We start from the raw sequence: 10551 nt of genomic DNA on the forward strand, positions 1-10551 counted from the left end.
TTGGTGTCACACATCTTCCTACACTGAGGTTCCCACAGGTCAAGCAATTGGCTAGCAATCCTGCTAATGTATTTGCAAGTTCTTTCAAGAAAACATGTAATAAATGCCCCTCATAAACTGACGATGCTATGGGAGCTTTTCTTGAAAACTTTGCTGCTGTTTCTGTCCAACTCCTAGAGAAGACAGCCCGTGCACAGCTTACAAGATGACCCCTGACAGTTCAGTAGCTGGATTTGGATCTGGGTTTGTTGATATTTGAGTTGTAGATGATCAGGGTGGGGGGTAGCAACCTTCCTGTGTGAAAGTAAACTACCTTGTCTCATCCCTGGGATGTGTCTGGTCGCTCAGACAGATTCATTAAGCACTGCTGTCTTGAGCACAAGTTGTAGTGGCCGTTTAGTTTATACCGTCGCTGTGAAGCAGTGCAAACCCACGGCGCTATGCCAGCATGAGCTACATAATAGGGCAATAGTTGCAGCATGCAATCCTGGTTGGTTTGTCCATTTTGCACATTTTCCATTTTGTCCTCTGACCACATGAGTTCCATAGTTCCCTTCAGGTTTTCTTTCTGTACAACTGCTACCCTTCAAATACAGAATCATGAAGAACATTCCCACCGTGGCTGGTGGCACTGCTACAGATGCAGTGGATGTTGGGCCACACATTGGTGATGGGTTGCAATGAATTTGAGGCCCTTGAGAAAAGAGAAGGTGTCCTGCGCCATAGGGCGGATTCCTAGAAGAACTGCTAGGTATTTTGTTTGGGATCTGGAAGTAGCTGTTTGGAGAGAAGTGCAAGTTCCAATAAACACAGAGTAGATTCAGTTTAGCTGGCTCTTGTTTATGCAATGAAAGACACTGTAGATAGGAGAAGGCAGCTTTCCTAACTTGAGCTTAGTTACCAAACCATGAATCACGTGGGTATCTGTCACGTGAGTAATTAATCATTATCTGTAATCTGCACATCTGATTTATTAAATAATCTAATTATTAATTGAATCGCACCACACCTACATACCATTGTTGTGTTTGTTTAACTTGGTGGGATAAGAAAGTTTGCACAATCTAATTTTGAAGATCATAAAGGTCTGGGATTAGTCCAAGAAAACTGCAAATAAGAAGTTTTGACCTCAAGCCAAGTCGTGCAGTCATGAACATGTCTCATGCTGTTAGGATTTATCACGTAGTGCCGCAGCCTGGATGTAAGCACCAACATACTGTCAGAAAGGCGAAGACCCTCTCAAGGCTGTGTCTTTTAACTGCTATATTTTTGTGTGTTGTTGCTGATTCTGGACTTGATTTGTGTCTCAGTATACTTTCAGATGCCCTTTACTAGTGTATATGTGTATTTTTGTAGTAAATATAGCCAAATTACAGGACAGGATGGTCCTTGGAAAATGATGTGTGATGGGATACTGTAGTTATTCTGTGAGGCTGGGCTCTAGTCACTCTCATCCTCGTGGATTAGTCTGCAATAACTGGTCTTCCACCTTGTTGAGGAATTTTGGTAGGGGTGACTGCAAATATATAGTTACCAAAATGAGGTAAAACCAAAGCATGGTGATAACTAAAATTTGTTTCATAATGAAGCCAGAAGAGTGCCAACTGTAGAACCACGTGGCAATGTCTGGTTGATACCAAGAAACTTTGAGGAAAAATTGAATGGAAATATTATTAATTCTCTTAGGATTTTCTCAGAACACTTTTCAAAAATAGAAGTTCTTCCTTAGCTTTCAGTTGCTGAAAATGAAAAACATTTCCATAAGTTTTCCAGTGAGAATATTAATAGATGGATACTACTTGAAAACATTTCTATCTTGAGGACACAGACATTTAGATCTTACATTTAGTATGAAAAAGATTCAGTTAGATCTTGTAAGAATTCATTATATATCCATCCATTATATTTTCCATGTCAGACAAGACTTGTGAGGAGCCATAGTTATGCCAGGTTTCCTTTCATTATTCATAAATCTGAAGAGGATGAAGCATGTTGCCACAAGTGCTTACCTAGGTGATGATTGAAAAGATACCTTTAATGAGTACACTTTGAATTGGTCTGTGTGAACAGAAATACTGACAACTTGTGCAAATGTGATTTCATGATGTGCCTAAACTTACTTACCTGAGGACACCCAGTGCGGGTACAGTCCTGTTCTTCTTTGCCCTCTCCCAGCTGTTTGAAGAGTCGGATGGAAAATGAAGGAGTACATTTAGGTTGGACATTTTTCCATCCTGCACTGTGATTCCTGTGTAGGAAACTGTTTAGCATGACCAGGTTCTTCGAAAGCCCCAGGTATTTTCTAGTTGCTGGACCACCTCCCAGGAACATTAAGTGGCAAAGCTGTCAGCACTTTTCAGGATCTTCCAACCACCACTTCCCCAGAGAATTTTTGGATATTATGTTGGTGTTATAGTCAGTCTACTTGCAAATAACTTCACCTACTTTGTTTATAGCAGGAATTCTGTCTGTATTTTGACTCAGTACATTTTAAATGTCTTCACAGGGTATTTGTATTCAAGAGAATGACCTCTGCTAGGACATATCATTTTGATAAAATAACTCTACTATCAAACAAGTATCGGACTAGACTTCCATATGCCTCTGCTGACCACTTCCCAATGCATCTGTCATGTATACATTCATTTTTATGTAGTTCCTCTTCCTTGTATCAAAAAAAAAGTATAAAATAAGAGTGAGATTAAATTCTCCGTATATCTGTAACTGGTATTGCCTTGCCCTTGGCAGCTGTGGAGCGGGCAGCAGAGCATTTCTGCAATACACACCTCTTGCCCCTGCTTCACCCACACTGCTCCACTTCCCTGGTGGCTTCCCCTCATGCAAGGGGATTTCTCCATTTACTGCCTGGGAAACTCTGGTTCCCCATAACCAGATTGTTCCAGTGCCCAAGCATGGTCTTCCTGCTGGACCCCTCCAGGAGGCAATAAGCAGAGAACAAAATTTTCATCAGTCGTTGGCATCTTCTGCCCTCCTAGACTGTCCCAAGGTTTGACACAAAGCTAAGCTGATGGAGGGTGGCAAGAACAGCTTCAACATTGAGGAGTACCTCCCAGCTAACCCAAGAAGCCTGCTAGATTCTCGCCACTTATTTTTTCTCATCTTTGTGCCCCATGTAAATGAGGGCATTATATAGAAATATGCAGAATATGTGCTGTATACACATAGCTTTTCTTAATTGCACAGAGATCAGTAAGAGGATTGTCAGAATGGTGAAAGCTGCATTGAACTATCCTTCACCCACCCATCTTGTCCTCCATGGCCCATCAGTACCACAGAGTTTGCAGGGAGCAGCGAGACCATACTTCAAAACACCTAAATTTCCCGTCCCTGTTCCCCAAAACCGTTCAACAACTTTTGCAACCTCAGTCAGCCACCAATGAAAGGGATCATTGGGTCCTAAATGCCTGTTTTCTTAAATTGTCTTGAGAAGTGCTAAAGCAACCAGTCTTTAGGGGTGCTTGCCTCTAAATACGTGGTAGCAAGTAAATGCATTTTTGCACCTTTCCTTCCTTGTGGACACCATAGCCTTTATTTTTAGTTGCACTCTGTTGCTGAAAATACCCTGTGGTCAGTGGGGATCTTTAAGTCTTCGTGCTTTCCTTTAAGAATATGATGTCAGGTGTGTGGAAGCATGGTAAAATGAGAGTCAGAAACTTTTTATGCTGCCGTGGAACAATTTTACATCTCAATGGCTGGTTTATATCCTGCCTGAAGTCGATGTCAGACAGAACAGCTCGCTGCTCTCCCACAGGCTGCTTGCAAAGTCAGAAGTAGGCTGATCATTATCTCCATCTCTTAAGTCATGATTTTCCTCTTATTTTGCTCTTTTACAATCCCAATTTCGTGGGGAGTCAGGGGAAACTCCCCTCACTCCTGGGCTTTTTTGTTGACCTATTACTCCTGGAAAATATTTATTTAGTCTGAAAGTTATACAACTGAAAACTAGCAATATGGAGCTATAACCAGCTGTGGGTGGGTATACTTATCTGGGGTCAAAACAGACTGGAAATGGTACTTTGGCTTTACTCTTCCCAGTGCACCACCTGATATTATGTGTGCTATCATTTGTGTCTTGGCAAAGCTAAACTCTGGTGTGTGTTGACCTCTGCGAGCAAACGCTATCAGTATTCAGATGATTGTAAAAAGCAGAGTGTTGGGGAGAAATGAGTGCTTTCTCTCCCCAAACCCTTGTTTCCTTGCTTTTCTGTAAAACTAGAAGAGTTTGCTTGTCCACGTGCCTCAGGAGGGTGTATTGAGAATTAGCCAGATAAGATCAGCTTGCTTATACAAATATGTAAAACAGCTTTTAAATATTGAGTGTGATTTATGGATGACTGAAAAGCTTTTGAGTGGCAGCCCAGTGCCTGTCCTTCCCATAGCATGGCATATACCAGACTTGTTCTTACAGGGGTGTAAGAGACTGAGGAAAAAAAACCAAGAACATACCAGATGCACAGGAGCAGTTATAGTCCCTCCAAAAGTATCTCCTAAACCAGTGATGGCCTATCTGTCACTGGAGATGACTTCTTACTAGGTCGTGTATATTGCTTAGAGCTTGGGCTTGTCCTGCAGAAAGTCATGGAGTTACGTAAAACCAAGGTTAGGCGGCTGGAGCACAGGGGCTTTGGCTCTGGTGCTGTACTTCTGTCGCAAGAAGTATCATAGCAGAGACTCAAGCATATAAAGTTGTCTACATTTCTGAAGGCAACACTATAAGCTTCGTAATAGTCATGCTGCTAAGTGGATGCCCTAAGACAGAAAATACTGCTGTGGAACTTCAGATTTTGTCAATGGGTTTCTGGCTGACTGCTGTCAGCAAATACCTTTCAGAGAAAGAGCTGTGTGCTGCCTGGTGTAGTAGGATTGGGAGAATTCTTTCTGGCTGAAGAGTAAAGTAGCTTCTCAGGTGCCTTTAGGTTGTTCCTAGCATAAAGTTTAGCATTACTTCATCCCAATGAGGAAAAAAGTCATATAGTTGCCGTGATACCTGGTACAGAATGGGTCTGCACGTTCCCAACGCTTAGCTCTCATGAGACAGACATTTCTGAAGAAGTGCTATATACAGAGGTAGTGGTGTTCCACTTCACAGAAAGCAGCCACTCCTGCCCCATGTCCTCAGATATCAAGGGTTTCTGTCTTAGAAATCATGAAACAAATAGTGTTCAGAGCGTCCTTTTTCTGATGTGAGTTGTAGAAGTGAGACAAGTGCAGAGCTGTACACATTTGAAAGCAAGCATGCAGCTTGCAATGGGCAACTGGACAGATCTGAGTGGTTGGAAGAGGGCTCTTTCCTAAAATCACAAAAATCACAGTTGATTATCAATTGCCTATTGTAAATCTATTCCACAATATAACCTGCTTGTGCAGACAAATCATCTTGTATACCAAATGTCTGACCTTCTTCACCTTCTCTGTCCCCCCCCTGCCCTATGCCACATCCTCTCCATCAAAGATTGTAGTATGACACGTCTTGCTAGAGAGCTGCGAGAGAAAGATAATTGAGATAACAGAGAAAAGATGCTTGTTACAGTAATTAAAGTTACTCAATGGATTACTTGCCTTTTGTTTTCATCTGGCAGTTTCAAAATCCTATTGTGAACGAAACTCAAGAGAGAGAAGAGGCCACAAACATGGCAGGGTCCCACATCTGCTCAGGGGCTGGCTGCAGGGATGCTCAGTCCTGCCAAGGGACATCCAGCCCTTCCCACAGGGCTGCCCTGCAGCTTGCAAAGCCTCACAGAGCATTAGAGTCCATGGAGAAGGTCTGAATGTGCCTGTGGGGAGGCAGAGGGCTGAAATTCTCAAGGATGGAGGGCTACCATGTTTCCTGGACTCTAGATCACAGGGGTTTGGGAGAGGTCACCAGTGCAAGCGAACACTTTGCATCAGCTTACAGATGCAAGGGGAACGTGTACAATGACAAACAGCAATGGAGGCACTTATTTCAGGTTGCATAATTCTGCACTGAATGCTTCAAGCATGCAACGATCATTTCTCTCACGCAGATTGCAAACTGAGACATCAGATCAGTAGATATTTTGCAGATGTATCTTCTGCAGCTTAGTAAGTTTGGCTGCGTTTTCAAATTCTGTGCAAGAGTTTTCAATTACTGTCTTGCAGAAGTGATTTGACTGGAAGCTGACGGACTACGTTTGACTTTTGCCAAGTAATTTTGGGTAGAACTGAATTTATGATGTGTCTCTTGCTTGTACCACAATGTCACAATTACTGTATCTATTTCAGAAATCTAATCAAGTTGTTTTGGGAGTAAAAGTTTGCAGTTGCTGAAAACATGGTTTAGAGCAGCTATCTGCAGTCCTAGGACCTGGGAAGTCTTTTGCTCGTCTACAAAAATGTATCAACATTTTTCAGATTTTATGCTTGCTACAGATTATGACCAGACACAATGCTGGTGAGCTGCACACACAGAGATATGAAAATCAAAGCATCATTGAAACACTGAAATAGCTTGGACTTGCACTTGGAAAATATAAACCAGACCGAATATCAGTATCTGGTGAGGCGATATTTGGAAATTTGAGATCTGACACCACAGATCAATAAGATCCATGGATATTAATGAGCCTTTTTCTTCTGTTTAAGCCCAGTAGGATGTGTAAACATTCCGCTGATTTGTGAGAAATGTGGATGATTTTTCTTTACACTGTAACGCAAAAAAAAAAAGGTTATTTAGGAGAAAGCTGTCTGAGTTGAACTTGGAGTAGAAAATGCAGGAAGATACAAAAATGTGAGAAAGATTAAATAGTTGTTTTATTTCTTGGTTTCATCTGCGTGGGCATTACCACAAAAATATCTGATTTAAATATTTATTATCTTCTTATCATATTTGAAGCAGGTGACAGAAACACATCAAGAAATGTATTTGATCTGATATATATATTATGTAAATTTTACTCCCTTTATAATAGTTGTATCAGACGCGTTTTCTATTATCTAGTTCTCTCTTTTCCCCCAAGCCCATATTAATGGAAACTTTAAGAATGGTAATGTAGTTGATGAGCATTTCCATCATGCTTTTGATCCTAGAAACAGGTTTATCCCATCAATATTTCATGCTGAAATAAGAAATGAAGTTGTATGCCTGTGTCTGCTCCTTGAAGTCTGAAAAATCCACCATACTCCAGTGGAGGTGGTGAAGAAATGACGTCGTTGAAGGTCTTTTAAGATCCTCCATCTCCAAGGCCAGCCCTCTTACAATACCTTATCTCTTTTGTTCCTCTCTGAGGCACAAAGGAGATGAAATCTGACATTCTTTCACCTATTTGGGATTTTCCCTTGTGTGAGGAGATCTGAGAAACTACTAGTACGGCTGGAATAGGTGGCTGAGATAAGCATCTCCAGCAAAACTCCGGTTTTGCCTCTCTGGTTTCTGTTGAGCTGAGTGGAGAGGTGATAGAGAAGCATATCTGAGCTTGTGGCACTATAGCAAGATCTTCTTCAAAGCTGATGTTAGATACATCATGAGAAATAAACAGTTGTCCACAACACGTTCCAAATACACAAGCCCGTTAAGAACTTGTAATTAACTCTGGGCATGGTCTTGCTTTTGTATGTTAAGATGTTCATGAGTTCTCTACTACTGAATATTTAGAAGGGAAAAAAAAGTTTTTATGGGCAGGAAAATCTGCAACCTTGCAGGAAAGCAGCTAAGCGACTTATTCATGCTGTGTAGATATTATCAAAAAATAAAAGTTATTCAGAAGGAAAACACAAAATTCCTGTTTGAATCTCAAGTCCACAAATATTTCAGATGCTATAGAGTGGTCAGAGTGTGCTGTAGCATCTCAGGTGAGTGAAATTGCTGGACTGGAGCTCTGCAGAACCAGGATATTCAAACCTTTCACCAAGTACAAATATAGAAAATGAAGACTCCTGAATACTTTTGGTGCTCATGTAAATTATAGTTTTATTTGTTTAGCAATTAATATTTCTATCTTTTACATTTCAGGTGGGCAATAAATACAATAAATAACTTTTCTGATCTCCCTTCTTACTGAAGAGTTTTGGGTTTTTTTAAAGCTTTTAAAACTTATTCTTTAAGCTCTAGATTTTATTGATTGCTTGATAGGTTCTCAGGATTTTATTCAAAAATTCCTTCACATTTCCCTTGGTCTTGTACCGGCATTGATCCCCACGTGCCAGGCTCTGTGACGAAAGAAAGAACAAAGATTGGGTTACAAAGATTTTATTAAAAATAAAATATTTAGACTAAATGGTTAAAATATACATTCTTTGGAGCTAAGCAAGGATCTCAAACATCTGTGTGTAAAGGTTCTCATGCTAAAGGGCGCTGGAGAAGGGAATGGGCACAGTGGGACAGAACCCATCTCCCTGTGTCCTCTGCCAATTTGAACGGCTTGCCTTTGCCTCATGCATGCCGCAGCTGTCATACCTGGCTCCTGCATGAAACGAGTCTTTCAAACACTTTGCTACAAATGTTTAAATGATATAAAAAAAAAATCCTTTTTCTTACAAAAGACAGACAAAGATCTCTAGAAAAGTAAGAAAAGTCTTACTTCACAGAGGTGTCTATCCAGTTGAGTCTGAAAGGTTAGGTTAAGCCTTGCAGTGATTGCAGTGGAGATGTTGTTTTTCAGCATGTGTTCGGTTCCTTCCACAAAGCATGCCAATTCGTGGCCAGGCTGTTAAATGAAGAAGGCATTAGAAAAAGCTAGAATACAATTTGTGTCAATCTACAGAAAGAAGAAATATGTATTCCTAAACTTGGCAGCATGTCACGATTAAATGTAACGTATTTTGCATTCTATTGAAAACTGATACGAGAACCTTAGGGCGGTTGCAAAACACTGAATCATCCATAAGAAACACCTGTAACATCTCTCTGAAAACCTCAAACTGTAAAAGTAACCTCTTTGAAGTACAGTTTCAGCTAGTGCTGGGTTTCCCCATATCTGAGGAGGCTTACAAAAATGAAATGGTTTTTGGCTACACCTGGAGCTGAGCATCTGAGGCCTGACATCTCTGGACAGGTTCATTCAGTATTTAGGCACCTAACCATAAAACAAGGTCTTGCAGAGATTTTCAAAGCAAGAGCCTGCGTCTTTCGATTTGTAAGTCAAGCCTGCAGAGGACTTTTGCCTGACTAGGCTTGATTCTGATTGCACTGATAATGGGAGGACTTCTGCTTCCCTCCCCACTGCTATTCATCAAGCTCAGTTTTGCTGCTACTAGCGTGTTAAAATCTTTCTCATAACTGAAAGCAAAAGTTATATAAGGAGCCAAGTGAACCAACTTAAACCCAGCTAATACTGAACTTCTTTAACAACTACAGTAGTTTAAAAAAAATGAGACTTACCTCAGCAATGGGAAGACACAAACATGACTGAAAATGAAAAGACTGATCGTTAAAATCCAGCATCGCTAGGATTCAACACATAAGTACATTCTTGTTTAGTTTCATGATGTTCTCAAAAGTGATGTACTCACACTGGCAGCTGTCTCCCTACACGGGCAACTCACGGAACTTTCCTCCTGAAAGAATAACAAGCAATAACACAGTATTTATTATCATCTACTTTCCAACCATGCATTTTTACAGAATTAAGGTGCTGAACAGCCACTTACAAGGAGACGTTTTGTATAGCGGATAATTTCACGGACACTGCAATTCTGTGCTTGCACAGAGAGCAGCAAACAAGAGAAGAGTATGTGTGGCAGCATGCTGGCGTTCATGTGCAACTCAGTCTGATGGGTGACAGAAGAACAGGAGGACACTCCTTTTAATTGAGTCTTGACAAAATTCCCATTCTAATGTGGAAAAACCAATTATAAAACTGATACCAGGTGCCTACTATTTTTTCCCGCTAGCTCGAACAGCATTTTAGAGTAATCAAACGTGGAATTGAGTCACCTACTGCGGAAATTCACAAATGCTCCTCAGAAATGATTAATTTGAACATCATGATATCACACCCCAACAGGAAACAATGGTTAAAAATCTATGAAAGCATTTTTTTTTCAGATGTGGGTTTTGTCTCCTGTGCTTGTGTAAGTTATAGTTCCATGAAAGTGAAGAGAGAATGATGTTCAGCATTGCCAACGTTCCTGAGAAAGCAAACTGATGGGCTGCAAGCTGGCTTCCCCCTGGTTTCAAAGCAGGGCCTTTCTCAGAGAAAGTTGGTAACGCTGCAGGGGTCTGTTGAGCAGCCCGACAAATGGACGGAGTTGTGGAGCGGTGCCTGGAGAAGTTACCACGCTGAATTACAGCTGCCGTGTCCAGCGAGCAATCCCATAGTCCTTGACTGAGATCCCGCCTTTGCCAAGTACACGGGCACCAGTGTGCAGATAAGGATGGGACCCTCGGAGCGCAAACCCTGACTGTAATGTTGCATCCCACCCGTTCCTTTTTAAACAGAAAGAAGTGGATGCAAAAATAGTCAGAGGTGATCAAAATGGTATTAACTTGGAAATGCTCTCAAATAGAGTCTCCAAATCAGGTTGAATGTCTGCTGGACTTTCTGTGGGCACAGAGGTTTTCCTTGTTCAGCA

At 41.2% G+C, this 10551-nt stretch overlaps 1 protein-coding gene across 1 annotated transcript; it reads right to left on the bottom strand.

Moving 5' to 3' along the window:
* Positions 1-8046: 8046 nt before the first annotated feature.
* On the bottom strand, positions 8047-10076 carry LOC147599005 (uncharacterized). The gene is made up of 5 exons (XM_086759199.1): positions 9628-10076; positions 9490-9534; positions 9359-9385; positions 8559-8684; positions 8047-8187 (listed from the first exon to the last, which is right to left on the bottom strand). Exons 1-5 carry the CDS (start codon positions 9733-9735, stop codon positions 8086-8088), a joined length of 408 nt encoding a protein of 135 aa, XP_086615325.1. The 5' UTR covers positions 9736-10076; the 3' UTR covers positions 8047-8085.
* Between the last annotated feature and the right edge of the window lie 475 nt (positions 10077-10551).

The sequence above is a fragment of the Chlamydotis macqueenii genome, chromosome 14 (genome assembly GCF_036417535.1).
Source record: "Chlamydotis macqueenii isolate bChlMac1 chromosome 14, bChlMac1.mat, whole genome shotgun sequence".
NCBI lineage: Eukaryota > Metazoa > Chordata > Aves > Otidiformes > Otididae > Chlamydotis > Chlamydotis macqueenii.

What these genes read in the sequence shown, in the direction of transcription:
- LOC147599005 (XM_086759199.1), bottom strand. Translation starts at nt 9,735, where the DNA reads ATGAACGCCAGCATGCTGCCACACATACTCTTCTCTTGTTTGCTGCTC. An exon ending in GTAGGGAGACAGCTGCCAGT is followed by an intron (nt 9,386 to 9,489) that starts GTGAGTACATCA and finishes TTTCATTTTCAG; the next exon opens with TCATGTTTGTGTCTTCCCAT. An exon ending in TGTGTCTTCCCATTGCTGAG is followed by an intron (nt 8,685 to 9,358) that starts GTAAGTCTCATT and finishes TTCATTTAACAG; the next exon opens with CCTGGCCACGAATTGGCATG.